This window comes from Vollenhovia emeryi, unplaced genomic scaffold (genome assembly GCF_000949405.1).
Source record: "Vollenhovia emeryi isolate VEMERY1.0 unplaced genomic scaffold, V.emery_V1.0 DF939292.1, whole genome shotgun sequence".
In the NCBI taxonomy this organism is placed as follows: Eukaryota; Metazoa; Arthropoda; class Insecta; order Hymenoptera; family Formicidae; genus Vollenhovia; species Vollenhovia emeryi.
The window spans coordinates 141,207-166,665 of record NW_011967074.1 but is presented as its reverse complement, the minus strand read 5'-3'; the positions used below and the strand labels follow the sequence as shown (position 1 = coordinate 166,665).

General features: G+C 37.0%; 3 protein-coding genes across 4 annotated transcripts in view; 1 reads left to right on the top strand and 2 right to left on the bottom strand.

Moving 5' to 3' along the window:
* LOC105559061 (putative inorganic phosphate cotransporter) overlaps positions 1–6,864 on the bottom strand; it is a 47,033-nt gene extending 40,169 nt beyond the window's left edge. Inside the window, exon 1 of the mRNA XM_012007083.1 lies at positions 6,599–6,864. Within this exon, the coding sequence (XP_011862473.1) occupies positions 6,599–6,689 (91 nt within the window). The 5' untranslated portion in view covers positions 6,690–6,864. The remainder of the gene's footprint in view (positions 1–6,598) is intronic.
* The window catches only part of LOC105559062 (probable glutamate receptor), a 50,075-nt gene extending 29,350 nt beyond the window's left edge, over positions 1–20,725 (top strand). The window contains exons 1-10 of one of the 2 annotated variants that reach the window (XM_012007084.1): positions 13,446–14,309; positions 15,861–16,022; positions 16,247–16,600; positions 16,860–16,975; positions 17,664–17,834; positions 18,213–18,466; positions 18,661–18,869; positions 19,011–19,285; positions 19,624–19,818; positions 19,881–20,725. In XM_012007084.1, the coding sequence (XP_011862474.1) occupies positions 15,987–16,022; positions 16,247–16,600; positions 16,860–16,975; positions 17,664–17,834; positions 18,213–18,466; positions 18,661–18,869; positions 19,011–19,285; positions 19,624–19,818; positions 19,881–19,932 (1,662 nt within the window). In that variant the 5' untranslated portion in view covers positions 13,446–14,309; positions 15,861–15,986 and the 3' untranslated portion in view covers positions 19,933–20,725. Of the gene's footprint in view, positions 1–13,445; positions 14,310–15,860; positions 16,023–16,246; positions 16,601–16,859; positions 16,976–17,663; positions 17,835–18,212; positions 18,467–18,660; positions 18,870–19,010; positions 19,286–19,623; positions 19,819–19,880 lie in introns of those variants that run through there. The other variant, XM_012007085.1, reaches the window with a different exon arrangement.
* Positions 20,726–21,667: 942 nt separating this feature from the next.
* LOC105559060 (dynactin subunit 5) lies at positions 21,668–23,954 on the bottom strand. The gene is made up of 4 exons (XM_012007081.1): positions 23,752–23,954; positions 23,362–23,549; positions 22,877–22,988; positions 21,668–22,459 (listed from the first exon to the last, which is right to left on the bottom strand). The coding sequence occupies exons 1-4, from the start codon at positions 23,797–23,799 to the stop codon at positions 22,262–22,264; spliced, it is 546 nt and encodes a 181-aa protein (XP_011862471.1). The 5' UTR covers positions 23,800–23,954; the 3' UTR covers positions 21,668–22,261.
* Positions 23,955–25,459: the final 1,505 nt, after the last annotated feature.

The following is a 25,459-nucleotide window of genomic DNA, read 5'->3' as shown; positions in this document are numbered from 1 at the left end:
AAGTGTTTATTATTCCGGGAGATATATGTAGAAACCAATGTTCTGACATGGCCGGTTGATTCAACGAAGACATAATGAAAGTATACTCGATAATTAAAAATATCACAACATCCGAAATTGATACAAGATAAAGCAGTATTAAGTGTGTTTGTACATTTCACGTCATATTACTTATTTAGTTTTAATTTGTATTATTAAAAATGTATACAAAAGTTTTAACTTTTGACGTGATTAATCACAGAGACAATCTGATATCGCTCCTTTGTTTTCAAAATAAAAAAGAAAAAGTTAGACATTAAAACAAACTTTACTGAAATACGGAAGTGACAAATTTTCCACAATTGAGCCTCATTCCAAGTAAAAGTATACAATAATCAGGATTTTTATTGCATATTTATACAGTAAACATTTAAACTTTTATTTATTTCAAATTGATCGGAGGAATCGCAATTCTATTTAATTAATTCGCTCTCATTTAAATCGTTTTAGTGGTTTGTACGCAACATCAGTAAAACTTGACGTATCGATACATTATTCATAGCAAAGACATAATCGATCGAGCACATAATCGATCTGATGCAAACGTTAGTATATTTTCATTACCGTTGTACTCGATAATTTTATTCACTGAAAAATCTATTTATATTTATTTGCGTTCTAATAATCGAAAATATAGACCGTGGGATAAAACTTTTAATTAAAGATATTTATTAATTAGATGTAAACTGTTTCAATTAAGTAACAATTCTTTAATTTTAAATAATTAATGCTGTTACATAATATAGCAGTTCTTTCTGTGCGTCATTCATATAATGATCCATTAATTAATCTATCATTATTAATTAAATGTATCAGAAAATTGCGTTTGCTATTAAAGTATACCCAGTGAGAAATGATTCGTTAAAACGATGTCGAATCGACATCGATATTGTCAAATTGACGTCGATTCGACATCGATCGACGAGTTATTTCTCGCTGCGGTATGTAAATGCAATTAGAGTAAATGAAAAACTTGGCCACTTGTGCTTGATTTTCGATCACTTACATAAGTAAAACTGAAATAAAAATGCGATAAGATAACATCTTTATAGTGCGATCTCATTGAGACGTACATTATTTAAACACCCAAAATATCCAAGTAATATTTGATACACATATTTGTCCTGAATAAAGTAAAAACGTTAACATCGTGCATTTACTGCTTCGTTAGTACATAATGGATAATTGTATTCGAGAAACACCTCGCAGATGTTAAAAATTCTGCAACGTAAACTGATACGCGGTTCTAGCTATCATTATACTTGGCGCGAGACACTACCGTGTCTCGTGATATGAATTTCCTAATAAACAAGCATGTGCAATTTAAGGGCACTCATTTACTAGTGCGATTCAAAGTACTACCAATTTTATTGTCAATAATTAAAGCCTCATAATCTGACAAATGGTACAATTAAAAAAATTACTAGCAAACAACTTAATGTTATGATATTATCAAAATACAAATCTTTACAATTTTTATAATTACATACCACAACGTACAGACGTATATTGTCATCAATAAAATGAAATTCCGAGGAACAGACTTTGAAAATAAGACTATGTTTCATAAATAAATTATGAAACCTCAGAGAATAAAAAGCGCATAAATGTGTAGAGAAATAAGCGCGAAATTAATCCGAAAATGGCTAATTCTAACGGAAGTACATGCGAGAACTGGAAACGGATTTTTTCGCCACACTGACTGCAATTAAAATTTTTATTCGTAGACAGATAGGTGAGTGCGCATAGATTAACATTCTTATTCGTTTCCAAGGTTACAAAGACAAAAAGAGACGTCAAGTTACGCTAAATGGCAAGGAACTGCACTGTAATGAGATATTTATGAGATATTTAAAGTCTACAAAGTCTGGAAAATCTTGTTTCTACAGACAATCAATGAATAGGTAGTAAAATTTAATATACTTGCCTACTTGACTGTTAAGGGCATAAATTCCAATGACAAGTATTTTACAAGAACGTGCAAGAAAACGCCTAAAAAAAATTCACTTTTTTACTTAATTGATCTCTAAAAGTTTCCCGCTGCGACTTGAAGTGTCATCGGTGTCTCTATTTTACCAGAAGTCTTTTAATATCTTCCTCTAAGGTATTTTTCGTCTTGATTACCCGACCAATTAGCAGACACAAGGAAGTCGTCAACGTAAACATTGCGTAATCTTATGAAGACTTACCTAATAATAAATAGGCAAGAGTGACAAATAATTGCTATGCATCCTATAATAATCCGATGTATTACACAAGTGACTTAATCCGTAATTTACGTTAGATAGAAAGTCTTTTGCAAGCCACAGTTACACGATCGAAGAGCTTCATTATCGAACGTGAGGGTACATCATAACAATTTTGAGGCCTTCACATGGCATATGTATTTGCAATAGCAGCGACTGATTCATCGAAGGAGTCGTAACACACTCGATGATATGTTACACAAAGCCTTTCGAAGTTCGCACTACTCTGTTGTACCCTGCCAAGTAACTGCAAGTTTTACGCATTAGTGTTGAATCGAAACGATTCATTCGACACGATTGAAACTTGCGGAACTCCAATAAAAGTTACAATGCTAAATAGAATATTTTCATTTACCTAAAATTAAAATAGTTCATTTGCACAACTGTTGCTACAAATAAATTGGAGTTGCTTAAGAGACTTAGTTGATTCTCTTTTCTTTCTTTGCAATGGAGAATAATATTTGGCAATTGATCGGTACTTGACTTATCTGACGCGTATGTTTAATGTCTGCTCGATATTAAAATTCACAAGACTCGCCTGGAAGGCGCAAGCACTTCGACTTACAACGAATTAACGGTTGTCACTTTTGCCAACCACTTTCCAATTCTAATAGCTGTTCCACTTATTTTCAATCGGAAAGAATCTGTGAAAAACGCAACTATTCCCGATATATGTATCGGTGTCGCGCGCGTGGTTTTAGCTTGTCGCTTAATTGTTGTCGCTTATACTTGGTGCGAGACACTACCGTGTCTCGTGATACAATGCCAGTTAACGTTTCATTTTTTCTTACAAGAATAGATTCGCAAAGGGGAAGCGTTAATAAGCGATTTGGACTTTGGATTAAAAAGATAAACAAGAGTATAAACAAGAAGCCGAGATTACAGTCTGTCATATAAAATCCAATCGGGTAATCAATTAAAATCGATCAAGAATTATCTTTCCTCGACTTGATATCATCTTGAGTCTTTTAATAATGAATCCAACATTAAAATATTATATCATATGTAGTAGGTACATAATAGAAGCAATCGCATGCAGCTGATAACGCCCGAACGATTCATACGATCGAGTACTCTCGGGACCTTGTTGGTCGTTGCGACACGGAGAGAAAAGAAATCCGGAATTGTTTCGGTGCGAAAACGAAGGAAAAAGAAGAAGTAATCGCCGGTTTTAGGAGGTTACAGGAATGTCGGCGTGACAGTTCAGTCGACCGTGGAAAATATAGGAGATAAAAAAACAAAAAGTCTCCGCGGTATTTTTGTCGCGATCACGTGAATCTCGCCACTCGAGCTTGTACCTGACTTTTATTAACATTATTCATATTTCAATTACAGTTTCTCTAATCGTCACGGCTATTGTCTGTCGCCCGTCACGGCTGTCACTTCTCCATTCTTTTCACCGGAAAACCCACGAAGCTGCACTAATCGCGAACATATTGTGCAAAAACGTATGTCGTTCTTCATTGCAGTTTCGTTAGATGAAATATTATTTATGACCGGAAATTTGGATTTTTAAATAAAGAAAATATTTTGAAATGATGAATTAGTAAAATCCCTCAATCAAAATTTTAAAAAAATCATCAAGAGTCCGGCAAATTTTATTATTATTTATATATAGACGTAAACTCAAAAAAATTTGCTATAAAGGAAATTAGAAGAATTTATGAAGTGCGGAACGCAAGAGTTTGACGTTTATGTACTATTGTAATCTCCGTCTTTATCAAGTTCGCGACAAACATCTCAAGAAAACCACAGAACAAAATTAAGATTGCATAAGGAAATGTTTTAGAATTGCATTTTCACTGGAAGCCGCAAACAGGGTGAGAGGTTGCGTAGTCTAGACGAGCTAATTAGTATCCCCAGTAATTATTGACAGCACAGTTTATTTAACATTACGTAAAACTGCCAGTGAATGCTTCGAATCGTCGTTCCAGGCAATCCCATCAAACGGAATGCCAACAAAATCACGTGATCTCATTACTTCCGGATCGGATCGGATACGCGCGAATGCATCAAACGAAGTGCCGCTGGGTGATTCGCATCGATCGACTTACGTAAAAGTACCGATGCAATGAGCGCGAACTCGACTTTACCATGCATCAGTTGTTTGTTTCGCAAATGTGAAATGCAAGGTCTCACATTAGCAATTGTGGAATAATGTTCATTATTTCGTCAAATCTATTGCGTTAAAAAAAAATGCTTACACTCTTCTTAATTTTCATCAGATGCAAGTATGAAAGGTTGTCTCAAATTCACCGATTTTTATCTTAACACGGTCGGTTCTTGCAAAAAAAATTTAGATCACAGTCGTCGTTATTCGTTTTTATTTCAAAATAAATGACTTTCTCCCTTGACTCTTGAATAATCAATTAAATATGATAACCTATTAAATAATTTAGCAGTTAATTCAAAATAATAAAAAACTAAAGACCAAGAATAAAAAAAGGCTCATGAGTTTTATTAGTCAATCAATTCTTAAAAGAAATCTGGATTAAAATGTCATTATTTGATAATGGCACATTACGTACTTTTACAGTAACTTTAATACAATATTTTGAAAAACAAAAAATAAAGAAAAATCTTTTAAATTGATGTAGATAAGATTTATTAAACTGCATCTAAAATCAATGTTGGATACATTATTTCTAGTTCTGGGAACATTTCTGACCTCGTCATACGTGACATCCTTTCTGCGTATTAGTTGCGAATTAAATATAAATTGTACGCAATTTAATACTTGATACATATTACGATACGTCAGTCGCAGTGGATGATTAATCAGAATCGAATCGTGTGAATATATGTATATCGTAGTAATTACTTGAAGCTGACAAAGTCACATTCACGACTAGCCACTCTGTGAAATTCGCACAATTACCCAACTTTCGATAGAATTAACGAACTCATTAATTAATTAATTCCAACATCATCGCTAACATTGACCTTGCATTCGAAAGTGAGAGTAAGCGTCTCCAGACCACGTATAAGTAGATTATGATAATCAACGAAAGAGATTTAATTCCGTTCGTTGAAAGTGACGATAAAGTCGAGAAATACGATCGCCTGAAGTAGCAGCCATAAATCTCTCGCGGTATTTTTCGTACTATTATTTAAACTATGGGCGGGTTCTTCCAACCTCTTGGTAACATAACTAATAGTTAAATAATACATTTATGTTTGTCTATTTTGAAGGAAAAACAGACATATATGTATATAATTTAACTGTTAGTTAATTTATTAAAAGGTTGGAACAACCAGCTGTCTAAAGTGGTTATTAAGACTTGATACTTGTGCAAACATATGCAATGTATGTGTGTGGGTGTATACATACGTATATATGTGTGCATACATACATTTATAAAATAAAATAAAACAATATGTACACATATATATTTAATTATTAAATGCAATCGCAATATAATTTTTCCAAGTTTTATGTTTTTTTTTTCTTTCAGAATTATTATTTTCCCGTATTTTCGTGTACAGTCAACAGTCTCTTCTTACCTCCGGCTTACTTATACCTAATTACGTGAATTTAAAAGCCATGAACGTTGAACGCTCTATTCCACGCGAAACATAATTTTGTGTTTACTGCTGTCAAAACAGCAGGGTCTGCAAAGGTCAGGCTTGTTAAAAAGATAATTATCATTTTAATAGTTCTGCTCCTATCGTATAAACCTACTTTGACACGGCGCATCGAAAGTCAAGTCACATATCCGTGCTACGCAGTACCTTCCATCCGAGAAGACTCCAAAACGCCGGTAGCTATTTGCATTGGATAAATAGTATGGAGAAACCGTTCGCTACAGGATCAACCGATTGCCTCATTTAAATCCCACAATTTCAACAGATTCCAATTTTGGCGCACTTTTTTCAGACAAAAAGATACCTGTGTTTATTTATGATGAAAGAAACCCAACAAGCAACGAATACATTTCGTGCGTCCGGGGATCGAGCTTGTCGAGGTAACATATTTAAATATTTACACTTGCCTCGCATTTCTGCTCGATATTAGAGGAAAGTCCACTATTATGAGACAGACTCCTAATATGAGATAGCGGAGTTTCTGCTAAATTAATAGGCATCATCTGTCGGTTCCACCATGAATTTATTGCCCTTGGTGGAATCTGTTTGGTGGGCAATTGATTGTTAGATCATGTAATCGTTGCGAAAAAGATTTGTGATCGAATTAGGACGTTGAAGGTCTACTGTCTCACGTTAGAATCCTATCTCGTAATAAATATATATTTAGGCAAAAATTGACAAATCACATCTCCGTTACGAGACTAATTTCAAAATGCATGCTCACTTACATTTAGTAGAAACGGGAGCTTCGACGTCGAAAACCTCGGGTTTCTTGATCTCCGACTTTTTTCGATCCGGAGTCATCGCGTTCTCGACCATGTTGCCGCGCCGAGGAGACGATCAACGAAGAGGTTTGTCGGCGCCAAGTGTCCCCGGGGAAGAGGGCTCCGTCCCGAAAATTGTGTGTAGCACACGGTGCGACGGTCACTCTGACACTGTTACAGACACGGCCGAACTCGCGACACTTAGAGGCAAACACCTCGCGCATGTCGGCCAATTAGACCACGCCGTGGAAGCCCCACCGGCGCGGCTCCCGACTCTTCTCCCACGCGGTGCACTTTTCCTGGATCGCACCTGCCTGTCTATCTACGAGCGAAAAGGCAAGACCGTCGGATGCTCAAGAACAATAGTCTGCGCGTGTAAAGAGCAAAATCGTCTGGAGTAAACCGCGTCGACGATACGACGGAATGTCCCGAAAGGGGCAGATTCCAAACCGATGCGCGATACGACGCACTGTCTTGTAGGCAAATGCACGGTGTGCGGAGCAAATATGTGCGGAGCGTCTCGAGACTGTCGTTATTTCCTTTATTCGTGAATCTTTGAGCGGCGCGAGGTCAGGCTGCTTCTCCCACAAGAAATGTGCCTCGTATCTTATAAAGACACGACACTGTTCGTTCACGAATCACAATTCTTCGATCATTTTCCTAGATATATATCGTTCTTTAATCTTTAAACGACCTGAATTAAGTTTTTCTTACGTTTAACAAATTTACTGGAGAAATCACCACGAATTATAAATCTCTAACATACAATCCTGATAATATAGATAATATATAGATATATATTAGACATTATACGTATTAGAAACTTATCTCATAATAGACAACTTTCCTCTACATGTACCATATTTTCCGATTAACTTTAAGTAAATTTTATTTTATCAGAATAAAATATGGCACAAGATACGATCACGTTCAAAATTATATAAACATGTGAAAGGAAATTAAATCCCATTAAATGTGCCAAGAGCAGATATTAAGATAATAAAAGTAAAAGATAATAAAAATAAATAAAAGGTAGGTACAGATTTGCAATACGGTTCTCAAATTTTCAAGAAACAAATGGTCCTATTTGAGTGATATAAAAAGACAAATAAGCACAGGCGCAGCTATAAAAAATGTTACGGTTACTATGCGTTCCTCAGCACGAGGAAAAGAAACGTGTCACACGTTCGCCAGCAACTTCGAATTACCGTCCCATTATCTGTTCCACTGATTGAACGGATTAATTGGCGCTTTCGCGGATTACGCGATGTCGACAAGAGGAAAGAGGGACTTCAATGTCCAGAGATACTGGCGATATTTTCAGCTAACTATCAGTGATAACGAAACAGCGAATGTGGTATTCGACTGTAGACTATAATCGGCTTAAAATCGGCTGATAACTAGGTAGAACGTGTCACTTAAAACACTGTTGAAATAAAAAGTGACCAATCAAAATGATAACCAATAATCTCTTAAAAATAGAATTGTGATAAAAGGAAACGATGCGGTTAATATCATATTGTCGTCGAATTAATTTCAATACAAAATTATTTGCAACTCTTAAAATAAGACTTTTCCATAGTATGTCGATTATTGTAAAATTTCGTATTTGCAGATTGAATTTTAATCAATCGGTTGCAACGCTTCAACGTCCACGTGGGACTACTCTTGGAATATCCGCAGTATCGCCGTCAGAAATCGCCGCGAGTAACAACAATAATAACATAACTGACATGCTAATCGAAATTTATATTATCAGCCAATTATATTATATTATAATTATCAGCTATTATCAACATTATTTTATCGCTAAGACGTTTTATCGCAAACTACATAAATAAATCGTGTTGCAAAGCAAGCTAACTTCGAACAGTTGTGACAAACAGTAGAGCGATAGGGAAGATAAGTAATAATATTTAAGTTAAAAAAAATATTAGTCTGTTCTGAGCGGATATGGTCGACGCTAACGATGCGTATCGCCAAATCTATTCGTAGTGCCAAGGCCAACCAGTATACTGTCAAAAGGATTCACCTTGCAACTATTTGTCCCGAGAAAAAAAACATAGCTATTACAATATTTCGTTCTTTGGCAGTGGACCCTTTGCATTTCTTTAAATAATTTATCTTCGACGTGAAAGACTAAGGAGGAAGGTTATTGATTAACGACTGCCGTTGAAATTGCGGTACTAGACACGATCGAGACCGTTGACCTCGCGATGACACCGGATGTAATTAATCTCGCGTGATGTAGCCCAAAAATCGATCACTGTTAATCGAGTCAGATAAACTTATTGGCGTATGGAAATGAGACGCATTCCAGACTAACGAAACTTTTCTTCCGTTAGCAGTGTCTGTGACACTGTTAAATAAATCAATAGCGAGCATATTTTAGGAACGTAATCGATTCTGAACGAAATATCAAGACAGTTACGTCAATATTTGTCATAAATAATTAATAATCGGAACTTATCGGGCAAGAATATCAAAGAAATCGAGACGGTTGACAGATAGATTCCACCGAGCAGGCGGATTAATCCGACCTGTTCTATGTATAATATTATCTGATTCGATATCAAATTAATTTCCTTGCAATGTCACGGCTGTAAGTCAATCGCGAAGATACGAAGAAATGTAATATCACAAAAGACGGCTCATTGAAGCGACGTTGCCCGACACGTGCTCCTCTCGGAGGTGCACAGCGAAAACGTGCGGGAAAGCGTTATGGGAAATCGCCGGTTTCTACGTGCCGCCGCGCCAGTTCCGCGGGAAGTCGATAACGTGCACGCACTGAAAAAAATTTCTGGTTGAATATGGACGAATCAGATAATTCCTTTAGGATTTACCAGAATTCCTTTAGGATTTACCAGAATTTCTGTAGGATTACAGGAATTCTGGTAAATCCTAAAGGAAATTTCTGGTTGAATATGGACGAATCAGATAATTCCTTTAGGATTTACCAGAATTCCTTTAGGATTTACCAGAATTTCTGTAGGATTACAGGAATTCTGGTAAATCCTAAAGGAATTCTGGTAAATCCTAAAGGAATTATCTGATTCGTCCATATTCAACCAGAAATTTTTTTCAGTGCGCGAGAGTTCGCCAAGTCGCCGGGCAGAAATTCCGAGGTGGACACGTCTCCTGTCTCTTAACGAGAACTACTTCTCCACACCGGAATCGTAACTCATTCCCGGCACGAAGACTCGTTCACGAGGTAATGACTCTCGCGACGCTCTCGGAGCCTCTTATTCGCGGCGCGTCACCACCGTCACCGTCGTCATCATCATCGACGGGCCTCCGAGTGACCCACAGACCCCATCACAGCGGCCTCATTCGCGGGTCGACAAACTGGCACGACCGAGCCGGTAGCGAGTTATACCAATCTGTCCCTTCCACTTCCGCCAATCCCAGTTCTTAACATTGTCAGCAATTTGAATGATGCAGACGATAAAGAGATTGAATACATTGCGCGTATACGCGATAGCGTGCGCACGTTCTCGGTGACGAAACGTCCAGCTAATTATGTAACGGCGTTGCGTCTACGAATTCAAACATTACATTATTTTTCCAACGGTTACAATTGACGAATTAGTTTAATGAACTTTATGTACCTTTGCTATTTGTCGAGATGCCCCGCGATTGTCCAGCCCGATATCTTGAATAAAAATGACCAACAGAGACCGCACTGTGTTACATTTTTATCAACTTTATGATCGTTCCGTGATTCACGCAATAAACTCGGTGCAACGCGACTCCGCGCGTTTTATCAGTTACACTGATACAAATTACGTCTACGACAATCTCGGCGCGCTTCATGGAAATGTTGACGGTCTCGGCGTGGTTTACGGAAACTTTTGTCGCGTCGTAAAAAAAAATTCCGCGGCGAAAGCGCGCTCGTAATTTTATCGGGTCGAGGGACGAGAAAGTGTAGCGTCGCGATGTGTTCCCGTCCTTTTTCTTTTCGTCAGTAAACGAACTGTGTAGTCTAACCATTTTTCAAGCCCGACACGCACATAGCCAAGTTTCTTTCCGGCCGGTGAACACGGACTTTCTTGCGATTTCGTTTTCGGAACAAAAGTCACGGTCAAAATAATCCGCGATCGCATTCGAGAACCGATCGTCGGCTATCGCCGCGCGAACGCAAAAGTCGATATATTCGATAGCATCCAAAACACCGGAAGTGACAGGTGTCTCGATAAAGTTAATCCTGTTAATAAATATTCGGCAAACGCGGGATTCCCCGGCGATAACGTTGTGTTTAACATTACCTACTTAAGATTATTTTCAAGTGGCTTGCGCCTTCCGGCAAGTAGACAGCGGGGAAATAATTTCTAATGCACAGCGATTGTATATCGAATACACCTTAATTGTTGCATCGTAGAGTATCTAATTACACGGCGATTGTTGAGCGGTTAATTTTTTAATTAATCCCACCAAATGACCTTGTCAGATCGCTTTCATAAATTCAAAATTCGTATGCATATAAAAATGCGACGCGTCTCTCGACGAAAAAGGGAAACTCGCAATCGCTTCTACGAAGTCTTATCTTGCGCAATGGATCATCCTGCACGTGAGTGAAATATTCGATCGCAACCGAGAGTCGTACGTCTCATGCAGACTATTAAAGATTGGCAATAAAACTGAGTTGTTAAGTCGCGCCCCGTGGATTCGCGGTTAATTCTGAGCACGTGCGGTTCGATGTTTGCCCATGTCGATCTACTGATCTCGTGAATAAGCGCTGATAAGAGAACGGCGGAGGCTCGTCTCACGTGTCAATCACTAACTAATCACGCGAGCCGCCGATGCGAGCGGCAGGCAATACTATCGGCCTCCGCGTGATCGAGACAATATGATCCGCGTGAAACGTCTCTTAGCTCCTTGTGATCCACGAGGACAATTTATTTTAACAAATACATAATGCGGCACAATAACGGACTTCTATTAACCGAGAAACTTTATTACAAAGATTTTATCGTCCGAGGAACTTTCGTGTGCCTGAAGAACAGTACAGCCGCTGTTTGAGCTCGTCAAGGAACCGTAACGATATCCCTAATTCTTTCCTACACGTCTGTCATTTGTCCGCTTTTTATGTATCTTTTTATTTACTTGTCAAGCTCAAAGAAGGGCACAAAAATGCAAATCTTAGGACGCGCGATGTAATTCCCTTTAAAGAGATTCAATTCTATGTTTACGAATCGAATTGTTGCGCAATCATCTCTTGTCCATGTGAAATACTGCAACGTGATTGTTGTCTGATCGCGCGACGATTCGCTGCGCCGATTACGCGCTTCGCCTTAATTGCGGAGACGCCGCGCGATCTTCTCGGCAGGCACGATTTCGCATACGGGTGAAATGTCTGGGAAAAGTGAAGAGTTTTCTCTCCGGCGCGTGTTTTCTCTCGTTGATTGAGAATTTATAATGACTATCGTATGCAAGAGCGCGCGTCAACTTATGGCCCACTGTCGAAATCCCGTTAAACATAATTTTTTTCTTTCAGAACGCGCTTAATTAACATGTAAATTTCGATGACGATTAACATGCGACTGTTTGCCTTGCTTTCGAAAGATATACGCAAACGCAGGTGTATAAACGTACCTACGCGATTCGTGCGCGTGCAGTGACGCGCATTTGAAGAATGAGCTTCATCATTAACGGCGGGAGCTCGATACGTGGAAGAATAAAATCAACGACCATGCTGGATGCACATGGGACGGAAGTTTTCAGAACCGATTATATGAGTATCGAGTCTTATCGCTTGATGCTATCGCGTTGTAGCGTAGCACATGTGTACACATTGACTAAAACTAAGACAGCAATTGTCGTTTTGCACGTTCATCGCGGACGAGCTTTCTGTTGAATGTCTCCGACGACGGGATATTTACAAAGACTTTGGTCCTACAAATGGAAATTCTTACTGTAAAGCGTCGTGTATTGCGGAAAAGTTTTATCGAACGTAAAAAAAAATAAATAAATAGATAAATATTTATTTGTTTCGTGCCCTTTCTTTTAAACTTTGGGAGAATTTGCAAAAATTATTTCTATAATTACAATATTCCACACGGAAATCCTAATCCTACACTGAAAAAAATTTCTGGTTGAATATGGACGAATCAGATAATTCCTTTAGGATTTACCAGAATTCCTGTAATCCTACAGAAATTCTGGTAAATTCTAAAGGAATTCTGGTAAATCCTAAAGGAATTATCTGATTCGTCCATATTCAACCAGAAATTTTTTTCAGTATAGAAACTTAACAAACAATATAACATTGTTGTTTTAAGTTATATAAACGTTAAACATTATAATTTATGTTGCATTCAGTAATTATCACAATTATTACATTATGTATATTATTACACAACTACACACAGAAAAATATATACTATCTGCAAATAAATATTATTTGTTCCAAGTATTTGATAAGTTTATATACCCGCAAATCTATCATAATGTCGTCACACAAGTGTTATTTTGCTCAAAACATATTCTGGTTCTTAGTAAGTCTAGTGCTTGAAACAAGAATACACAGAATTGTTTGAAGCAAAACAATTTTGTTTCTTCTGATTTTATTAAAAGATACGGAATTCTTCAATAAGTTTTATAATTTTCTTTAAAGAAGAATAAATTCTTTCTTCGAGTATAAGATAGCACGCTTTTCTAAGACTAGTAACAAGTATATCTTAAAACTATTATTAAGAAAATATTCTTTGTTGGAGCAAACTTAAATGGAATAAAATAAACTGAGTAATTACTTTTCTTGACTGTGCAATAATATTCTTCTGTGTGTATTATCCTGCCATTACGCTTAGCATATTGGTAGTTAAGTTAAATAAAATGTACACGAATAAAACCGAATATGAAAAAAATAATACTTTCCTAACAAAAATTTGTTCTTTTCCTGGCACCATATTTAAGCATCACCATTTGAGTGAAATAGCAACGTTTAGCCTAATGTGAAATAAATTTGTTTGATATCGACGATATCATATTCACCGTTAAACACCGAGGCACGACACATGCGTTGAACATGTGCGCGGGAGATGCGGAGAGTGCAAATCTTTGTTTCACGATAAGAGAACGGGCAAGATAATCCTTCGAAAGTCGTACATGCGACATTGAAACTAGGTCTTCTAGCTGCTTTTCTTTCAGGCTTATAATGCTTTACGCTGCCATTATCATTTCAAATAGCGCATTCGGAGGGATGAAAAAGCATTTGTGAGAACGAGGAAGGCTGGCGAAATCGTGTCTCGGGAAGCACCCGCCAAGTATATAATCTATTGACATATGTTAACCAGCGTCTATCGTGTGTCTTGAATATTTCACCAGTCGTAATAACGCTCGTTATCTCGATTGCCCGTCGTCTCCTCGCGGATTCACGGCTCTACAATATGCGTGATTACGCGAATCGCTATGTAATCATGGAGAGACCATGGTATAATATAAATGGTGCACGAATAATCGATTCTCTCCGCGATCTCGAAGAATCTTCGCAGTCGCCCACCGGAGGCAAGTGCGATCAGGATGATCCTCTTCGTCCTGTGCATCCTCGCATTGTCACTCGGCAATGACGTGATTGCGTCATCTCGCGTCGACAACGTTATCGTAAGATTTATCGTCGACGCGACGCCCGCTCTATTTTCACCTTCAAGACTATTTTTTCAACTATGCACCAGCCAAGGCAAGATTTTCGTATTCATGATTTCTGTATGGATCGTTTATCGGAAAGAAAAGAACGTTCGAACAACATTTTTGGCAACGATTAGCTGTAACTAACTGTAAAAAAAATGAGAATATGCCAACGGAGCAAGTAGACAATGCTTTTCTATATTAAGTCACAATGCGAGAAAAGAAGATTCGATCAAAGTCTGAACCACTGATACAAAGTTTAAACTGATACACGAACTTGTTAAAATAAATATCATTAATTTACGCATTTATTTTGTTTAAACTATTCTTAACAAGCAACAAGCAAATAAGGAGGCTAAGATTTACGAGCATACAGGCTGACAATTTAATATATCATATGTATAAATCAATGTTGTTACATTTGATTTCACTATTTACCTATTTATTTATTTATTTATTTGTACGCGTAATAATTCCAGATATGACATTATGAATTTGCTGCCACAGACTCAGGGACTCATTCTGTTTCGGCATAAAATTAATTTGTTCAGTCAACATTAGGTACTTTTTCTCCTTTGTAACACATACTTATGTACTGAAAGTACCTTTCTTTGTATTACGGTTTGTACTTTTGAAATTTGTTTCCAGATTGTACTTGAAAAGGACCCGATAAAGAGGTCGAAACGTTGTGACTTAAATATATATCACTTTTTATGCCAGTTTGGTCTATCTTTTAAAGAATTTTCCCGTGTATTCTTGTTAAACATATTTGCTTAATAAGAGAATACGGCTCTGAAGAGTAAAAATGTGTAAAAGGGGCTAAGAGCCTTGACTAGGTGTTAGTGTCAAAAAGGTAAAAGTTTTGTTTATTGAAACATAAAAATTACAGACGTTTCGGTCTTTCTTTAGACCATCCTCAGTGTATAAATAGAAAAGAAAAAGAGTAAAAGGAAATAATTCAAATGTAAAAGTCAATGATTAAAATTCGCTCGCAACGCAATACATGAGAAAGATGTAAAATGTAAAATGTAAGCCGTATTCGGATTCGTTACGACTGCCAATCGGGAGGTCATCTTTTCGTCGAGATATAAGTTTTGGAGTTATCAAGCTGGTAAATGTCGACTCCAAAACTTATATCTCGACGAAAAGATGACCTCCCGATTGGCAGTCGTAATAGATCTGAGTACGGCTTACATTTTACATCTTTCTTATGTATTGCGTTGCGAGCGAATCTTAATCATTGACTTTTACATTTAAATTATTTCCTTTTACTCTTTTTCTTTTCTATTTATACACTGAGGATGGTCTAAAGAAAGACCAAAACGTCTGTAATTTTTATGTTTTAATAAACAAGATTTTTACCCTTTTGACACTAACACCTCGTCAAGGCTCTTAGCCCCTTTTACTCGCTGATTTACTTATATTTGTTTAACATATAATCGAGCTAATTTTCATTCCGTGCAGAATAAATTAGTACTAACACCTATCTCTGTTTCTTAATAAAGATAATAAAAATATATATATAATGCAAATCTATCTTTACTTATTAATAAAGATAACGCATAAAAGGTTTCAAAGTCGAATTAAGTATATTCTATCGCAGATGACACGATCAAATTATCGAGAATATTGTCAAAGAACTACTTGTCGCATAATATTCGTAACGTCTATGAGAAGCTCGATCCGAAGATTTACAATAATTTAGAATCAGAACCTGCATGTGTTGGATATGGATTGCGATTATGCCATCGATGTTTTACAAGAGGTAACATTTGGTAATTATGCTTAAGTATGTTAGAAATAAAAGAACAAGCGGATAAAAGTGTTGCTGATAAATCTCGAAATAAGACAATTAAGAAAATAAAAAGAGCTTTCTTCATACATTTCGCTGACACTTTGACTGACGAGACTCGCAAACAATTTCGTCGTCGTTACGTTTTATATCAATCTTCTAATTTATTGTGATTGATATCCGATATGAAATGACAGGCACATTCGAACAGGATGTTCGTCGCCCCAATGAAGTGGCTGCTCTTGCAAGATCGAAAAACGATTATTGATAACGACAATAATGCCAATTTAACCGTTACAAATGATGACTCTTGGTTGAAAATCTTGGGCAATTTGGCGATCTATCCTGACAGCGATGTGATCCTCGCGCGAAGATTCGACGGTGACTTTCTCGAATTGTTGTCCGTATATCGACCAAGTCCACAGCGAGGTGTGATATGGGAAAATCGTGGAAATTGGACGACCGAGAGCGGTCTACAAATGAGGACTCACGATGTGGCTTCAGCACGAAGACGAGATCTCCAACAGACGGCTCTCAAATCTTGTCTCGTGGTACTTTGAACAAACGTATTATAAATCGTCTATCATGCGAGAAAATGTACTCACCGGGACGTTGCCAAAGCATTTTATTTGCAAGCTAACGCGACATGTGTGTAACATGTAAAGTGGCTATATTAGATGAAAAGCAGAGCGAGTAAAATATCAATTGCTATCGTAACAAAATATCAAAAATGCCTGTGATTTAGCCGCGATTTTAAGAATTTCTTTAACAAAGAGGATATATCATTTTCACGATTTCTTGCAATTGTAGATGACGGACCCCAATACGAAGAATCATCTGACGGACTTCGAGGATAAAGCCATCGATCCCGTTACAAAGGCTAATTATCCTTGGATATTGCATTTAGTGAATCGGATGAATGCAACGTGAGTTCAACTTTCGACGATACCGCGTCAACGTCAAAATACTTCATTAGGATGTTCATGAAAAAAAAAAGTTCAACGCGCGGCGATAATTTGTAACGAATTACCTTGCCAATTCTAGAATCGCGAGTGCAAGCTTCAAAACGACGTAATAAATTTGAGCTCAAGGCTAATTAACGAGGCCGCAGTAAAGTGATCAGGCGATTACAGTACATATGTCAAAAATGTGATAAATTGTTTTTAACCGGGCAACGGTGCACGATCAGATGCTTGAATGGAGTGACTTGTATAATCAAATAAGCGCATGACACACTTATTAATTATCAGACAAAAATTGCGTAATTATCATCTCTATTCCGCTGCTTCGAAAATTCGAGATTCATAAACATTATGACATAATTCTTTAATTATTTGCTTATCAATACGATCGATATCAATAGAAATACACGCACAAAAATATTTCATTAAAGCTAAAGCGATGTTTTCATCGTCTCAGTTATATATGTTCTATATTTTTTTTACTCCGATCTATACATATTCCCTTAATGTAATTTGAGATAATTATTAATTGAGAGGCAGTTTATTGCTTTTGTTCATGGAAACGAGATACGACACAACGAATTCCGGGTCGTGGAATACACGTATGTTGCGCTAAACGCCAGCTCAAGAGTACTCTTGCTTTACACGACAGGGTAAGTTTCGCAGAAACGAACAGCTGGGGATATCGCGATCAGAACGGTTCTTGGAGCGGAATGATCGGGATGTTGGAACGACGCGAGATCGACATCGGCGGCACCGCCACATTTCTCGTGCCGGAACGTATCGGCGTTGTGCAATACATCCAATTGTATACGCATACTAGGTAAAAGGATTATTTATTAAACTGAAACGCAGTTTTTTTCAAACAAGTGAAGGGTAGGAAAGCGAGCGGTGCGCAGGTAACGAGGCGTAGTCTTTAAAACAGTCATGGACAATTTAATAGAAACGTAAAATACAAACGTTTCGATCCACTCCGGGTCATCTTCGGTGTAAAGAAATAACTAAAAAAAAGTAGTTTTTGATTCTTTATGTCTTTATAAAAGCAATATTAAGGAGAAGTGAGAAGTAATTAAAATTTTAGTTAAGATTTATAATTTAACGTTCAAAAGTGAACTTGACTAATAAGATTATTAAATTTTAGCTTTTCATCGTAACTCTTTTATAATATCGTTATCGATACTTTATGTACAAATCTACACAGTTCGCGCTTCGTATTTCGGCGACCTTTGCTGTCGAGCGTCAGCAACATATTCACCCTGCCCTTTCAACGACACGTCTGGATGGCGATAGCCGTGTTTCTCTTTCTGGTCTTCTGTTTGCTCTACTTATCCATCAAATGGGAATATTCTAATACCAGGATGGCAAAATCTGCAGCCTACTGGAATCAATTGAATCCCAGTGAGCCAACGGTCAGCGATTATCTTCTCATTCTCTTAGGCGCATTTGCTCAGCAAGGTAGAGAAACGGTTGATAAGAAAACTATAGACTTTAATTTTTTACTGAAAAAATTCTGAGACCTTTCCGAACGCGTATAAACATTTACCACTTTACAAACATACGAATTAAATTATTTTCATTTCGTTACGCATAAGGTATAATTCTAATTCTAGATAAGATGAAAAAGTTATGAAATTTTTGTACTTTCGCAGGATATTCGTACGAGCCCTTCAGAGTTTCGCCTCGAATCGTAACTTTTATGTTACTGCTAACCTCGCTGAGTCTCTATGCGGCTTATACAGCGAATATCGTGGGTTTGCTGCAGTCTACCACGGATTCTATTAAAACTCTTCCGGGTCTCCTACATAGTCCTTTAAAGTTGGGCGCGCAGGACGTAGTGTACAACAGACATTATTTTAAGGTAGACCGAAACTATGGAAATGAAAAATATTAAAATATGTATTATATGTATGTAATTTATTATAAAGTATCTCGACTCATTGCGGTGTCAAAGTTATCGGTGGTAAGAGATCATTGCGAGAAATAAATGAGTTCTTTATAGGCGTTTCAAGACCCCGTTAGGAAGGCAATTGTCGAGCACCGAATCGAGCCGAAAGGACGCAAATCTAATTGGATGCCCATAGAAGACGGTGTACGACGCATAAAAAACGAACTCTTTGCATTCCAAGGCGAGATCGGTACAATGTACCAATTGATGCAAGACACATATTTGGAGGAGGAGAAGTGTGGTTTGACGGAGATCGATTTCCTAAAGGTCTTGTATCCGCTGCTCGCAATACAAAAGCAATCGCCTTACTCAGAGATAATAAAAATTGGGTAAATAGTAATCGAATTATCTTCACGTGGACACACACCGAAAAAAATACTCTTCTTTTGAAAATATGTTTAGTTTCAACATGAAAATCTTGAAGTGAGATTATATTGCATTAGAGGAAGACAAATATACATATAACTGTTAGTTGTTTGCTGAGAGTAATCGCGACTTAAAATTTCGACATAAAACTTTTTGCAAATTTAAAGTCTAACGTAAAAACATGAGCGTAGCTTTAAAAACAGATTTTATTAATGTGTTATTTTTAAGAACGCACGCACGAGTTGATAACTAAGTCGTGATATAATTTTCAAAACATTCAACACTCAATAATTGTTTTCAGAGCTTTAAAATTACGAGAATACGGACTTAAATATCACGAAGAGTATCGCCTGTATACGAGGAAACCAGTGTGTTCGAGTCAGACCAGCTTTATCACTATCGGTTTGACGGAATGCTACTTCGCGTTGGTCATAATGGGCTACGGAATACTCTTCGCTCTAATCATACTTGCGCTCGAGCTGTTGTGGCATAAGAAGTAAGATTGAAAAGAGGCCTCGCTACCATGCTTAGCGTTATTTGTTATATTTTCTTTTGCAGACAAACCATGCATGCGATGCAAGAAACCAACGATATAGAGTACCTTGATTAAATGTCTGCAGAAATATATATTAGTCCAGCAGAAACCAAGAGGCTACTGACTTTCCTGAATTCTCTGCACTAAATTTAACTTTATTAAAAACTTTGTTACAGATATGTTATCATTCTGTTGGAAGTTTGTGTCTTTTAGTAAGGGCGAACAGTGGTCGATGTGTCATAATTTAATGCAATGTAAAATAATTACCATTAGGAAATATATGTATCTATTTCTGTGTCTTTAATGAGGTTTCAACAACCTTCTTTCGCGTACAAACACTGCGTGAAATAGATTCCCAAGTAGCACATATACGTTTCAAAAACGTTTTAGAAGCGTTTTTCCGAACCGTTTTATAACCGATTTTTAGAAACGTTTCTCATGAGTTAAAATGTCCATTCGGAAAAACGTTAGATGAAACGTTTCTTTTCCGATAAAATAACGTTTATGAAACCATTATAGAAACGTTTTTTAAAGCTAAAGGGAAAATTTTTTAATTCCTACTTCTTTATAATTTCTGTTGTAAACATCTTTTCGTCATGTTTATAACGCTTTTGAGACATATCCCAGGTAGCACGTTTCATATATGATTCCTAAACGTTTTAATGTTTAATAAATTTTTTAATGTTTAATAAATGTTTAAGAAACGTATAAAAACCAACATGTGCTACACCCAGATAGCACATGGACATTCAGTGGATGTCCATTGGACGTCTACTTTCTCGATCCCAGACTAACTCGCTGTCGCATCATATCGGCTCGCCTCTTATACTAATACGGAATGATTTTTACTTATGAGAAAGACTAACGCGCGGTCGCCACGCCGCGGCAGTGAGTGGTACTTATGCTATATATTCAGGTTAACGTCTATCAAATTCTATGAGGGAATCAGGCGTACCGGATCAGGCACATGTCAGGGATTCCTTATTAGGGCATTCCTAACTCCACCCTATCGGGCATAATCCAGGTAGTATGTGATGGTTCATATATGTCTCTTATGTTATTATATTAGGTTTCATATATGTTTCTTAAACGTATCTAATGTTTAGTAAACGTGTATGAAACGTATAAAAATCAACACGTGCTACACAAAATAAATATTTTATAAATAGGTTGAAATTTTAATTTTAATAGTTTTTCAATAATGCTAAAGAAGGAAGCACAAAAAATTTGCTTCTATGTGAAATCTAGGAAAAGAAGAAGCCTGAAGTGTAAAATACACCCACATACGCATACCTATTGAAAGATTAACTGTAGAAACGTAAAAAATACGTTTCTTAAATCATGGTTTCAAAAACGTTTCCGTTCGAACGTTTCTCAATGGTTCTTTACGGTTATGAAACTATATATACGTTTAAAAAACGTATATGAAACCAATATGTGCTACCTGGGTTGATTGTAAATTAAATGCATACAATGTGATTAATATATTACGGGTTCTCTTTCTTACATTATATAATTTTAAGATTAGTTGCCTAGCACAATAGTACAAAAATAAATCTTGCAATAAATAAATTTTACAATAATTTATAGTCAAAGTCAGACGCGATTTTAAGGTTATTCTGTAAACAAAATTTTCTACAGGCTCTTTAGCTCTTTCTTCTCTTTGCTTTCTCTCTCTCGCTCCGCAGTGTTGTATAATTGATTAGAGATACAGCGTTATAGAGCATTTTTACATAATGATCTCCATCATTCATTTTGAAAAATTATTTAAACATTAACATCCTATCTTGGCTCTTACTCCTTTATTACTTCGTATTTGTGTTTCCACATTAGAGCCTTATGAATTTTGAATAAAAAGGCCGGTTTTTACTTTAAATGCACATATCTCAGCGAAACATCATCGTATCGAAACGAGTAAAAAAAGGCATTTTGAAGGGGAGACTGCACTATCGCATGCTTTTTATCCCATTAAGTTGCAACACTTGCCTCTCGCCATGGATCGTCGCAAACTCGGGTGACAATTTTTCAATTTCGCATGTAGTAGAGATTTCGAGCTTCAATTTCTTTCTTGAGAAACCTTTCTGCCATTATTACTTGCGTAGTTATCGTCATTCGAAATTTGATGATTTTTTGACAAATTTTAGGTGTACCGCTTTTTTTTGGACTGAGCGTATATACATTGATTCTAAAAAATCCATGCTGATCTTAGATGTATTCTTTTCGGTTGTATTCAGTTGCAGCTCCCTTATTTCCCGACGATTGCTTTCTGTCGCGCATGGATAATACTTCATTATAATTCATTTCAACTTGAGTACAGAGCACAAATATTGTGTAATGCAGTTGACAATAGACCTTTTGACTATAAACCATTGACGTGTACAAATGAACAAATACATATCGAGCATTACACGCGCGCCGGTAAGAAGTGCTCGTAATAATTCTTCGTAAAGTCTACCATGAGATCCAGCGTGCACTCGGGTAGCTCTTCGACACACGTCGCCGGGCTGCCGGCAAATCGAGTGAAGGACGGCACGATAGTCTCGGGTGGCACGACTGCGCCGTCCTCGATGTAGCAGCAGTCTTTCAAAACGGATCGCCTGCCCTATGGCAAATGACAAGTACGATTGATTGTGAAGGCGCTGCGCTTGTACTCGCCCAACGTGTCGAATAAAAGTTACACGCCTCAGTGATCGAATTGCTCGAAGAGACGCTCGTCGCTGATCGTAAAAAGGTTTCAAGTTCGAATCCTGATCGAGGCGACATTTTTATGACAATGTATTCTTTACAGTGATTTTAATATGATGCCCGTGAGCGTCCAAAGTTAAATTAATCAGTTGATTTCAAGCATGCGGATTTGTTGCAACAAAGTTTTGAAACCGACACATAATTGGCGCACAATTGGCTTTGAGGAAAATCAAACAATTCGCATAGAAATATTCTTATTGGACCGCTAGAGATCCAGCCTGGCCAAGAAACGGCATCTTCTCCAATTAATTGTATCAAAAGTCGTTATACATACGATTATTGCATTCTTCCCAATGTAAACGTAAGAACCAACCAACGCTGCATTCACAACTGCCCGCTCTCCCACAAACACGTGATTCCCCATTGTCAGAGGAAAAAAGGCAACCCTAATTGGAATTCATGTCACTTTACAATTCGGAACTTAAGCATAATTGTACTAGAGTGTCTTGCTTGTAAACTGTGCCACGATATCAGCTGGCGACCTCAAACTTTTATAGAAAGATTAAGGCCCAGTCTACAATGAGTTGTTAGTCAGAAGTCGGAACTCTATATCGATTCTCTTCCTTTCCGGTGAAAGAAGAAGCTCTATCGGTGTACACGCACCGGCATAAATGCTGTCCCTATCCTTGTGAGGTGCACGCACACAACTACAGGGACTCTAGTTGTGTGCGTGCACCTCACAAGGATAGGGACAGCATTTATGCCGGTGCGTGTACATCAACGCAATGTACGTCAATCTAATAAAAGAACGTGACTTACCCTCTGCTGAACTTCTTGAAAGGTGGCCGAATGACGGCATTTTTGCTGATGATACAATAGCGACCGGTCCTGACGTTGGCCAAATCGCCTCTAATGATCGCGTCAGATTGCACTATTACCTTTCCGTGCAGTACAATGTTTTGCGAGCCGCACAACACGGTTAGTCTGCTCACTTTATTTCCGGAGGCCTGAGGAAACCAAACAGTGAGGTTATGTTTCGCGTTTTCAATGTCTGGACGAGAGAAGCATCGTTAAACGAACAAATTTGTCAAGCTGTTGCTGGGGCATGCGTCTTTTAACGCATCAATATAATATTTCTTGCCAATTCTAGATATTTGGGAAACGTTTCAATAACGCTGCACGTTCCAGTATCGGTTAAGTAACCATTACCGTTTCAACGTATTCGGCTTTGTTGTAATAAATATCCTGCGGCTCCATCCCGAAATATCCTCGTGTGACACAGTTATTCAATGCTCGAAGTATTAAAAGTAATCCTTCAGTCAAGCGTCCTTTCTGCGAACAGCAGAAAACTTATCCGGTGCAACTGCACGCGATCAGCTGACGAGTCCAACGCGTGTCGCCATCTGTCGATAAGACAGTGCATTATTTTTTGCGCCGCGGGAAAAGATCGAATTTAGTTCTCTAGCTAATATTAGAGGAAGGTAGTTTTCCTCCTATAATATTGAAAAATTTCAGCCAGTTCTAGTGAAACAATATTCAATCGCAACAAAATATCAACCACATATTATACAAGAAATGCTTTCACCCCACTTAGTGATAGTAGACATTGCCGTATGTAGTAAACTCCGATATTGCAAGACAGATACCATGAAAAGTTGCGGCAATGAAATAAACTTTTTATATGTACGAAAAAGAGAGACTAAACATTCTACGATCAAAGATACATAACAGTATCCTTCAGTACTGCCGAATTTTCTACCAAATGTAAAAAGGAATCGTTCACATTTTATTTCTCGTAATCAATCTCATATCAAATGTGTCTATTCAGCAATATTGGTCTAATATTGTATCAATTTTAAGCAGATATTCTTAATACATTGTTAAACATTGACCAATGCACTTCCAATATAAATATCCCTGGCGCAAATAATATGTTTATAAGAAGTTTGTTTAAATGTTGAGGCATTGTTTTATTTGAGTTTTAAAACATTTATTAAATTGTTTGTGAGATATAAATTTAAACGTGGAGTTGTTTATGACATGTTCACGGTTACAAATGTTTAAATGGCGTTTGATGATACAATGACAAACGTTTCCATTATAGTTTTCTAAGTGTTTGTAAAATGTTATTGTCAATAAAGAATTAACCAGGTGTTTGCAACGTACTTTCAAACGGTGTAACCATCAATCAAACTCTTCATAAACAATGCAACTATCGATAAAACTCTTCATAAATAAATATAAACATCGTCTCTCATTTAAAATTTTCGCCAGGGATAATATTATACAATTATTATTGTGCAATATTTATATTTATTCCATGGCTAATGTTGGCTTTACGTTGGACAATATCGCTCAATGCATTTCTAATATAACCGACACTGGGCCAATGTTCGGCCAATACACTGTGCTACTACTCTCTAAAATTTTTGGAGTAAAACTACTTCCATGAAGTAAAACGTTCACCCTATTGGAGGGAATATTTGCTCCAACAGAGTGAATATTAACTACAATAGGGTGAACGTTTCACTCCATTTTGCATTAAAGAGCTATGAAATAATTTTTAACTAGGTTATTTAAAATAGGGACTTCTCAGCTTATTAAAAAAGCAGAAGGTTCTAACAACATATTATAACTGCAATATATGACACAAGTTTTGTTGCAATTAAATTTGTGCATGACGTTAGGGATTAAGGACATTCAGATCCTAAATACATTCAATATAAAGTCGGTATGAAAATGCTCGGGGAAAAGTTGACACTCTTTTATAGTTATCAGTTATTATACATGTATCCAATTCAATATATTGTATTAATAATAAAATATGCATAACAGCATTACAAGAATTACAAAGAATGAGATAATTATTTTATGTATCCACACATTTAGCATAAAATAAAACTCATCACTATTATAC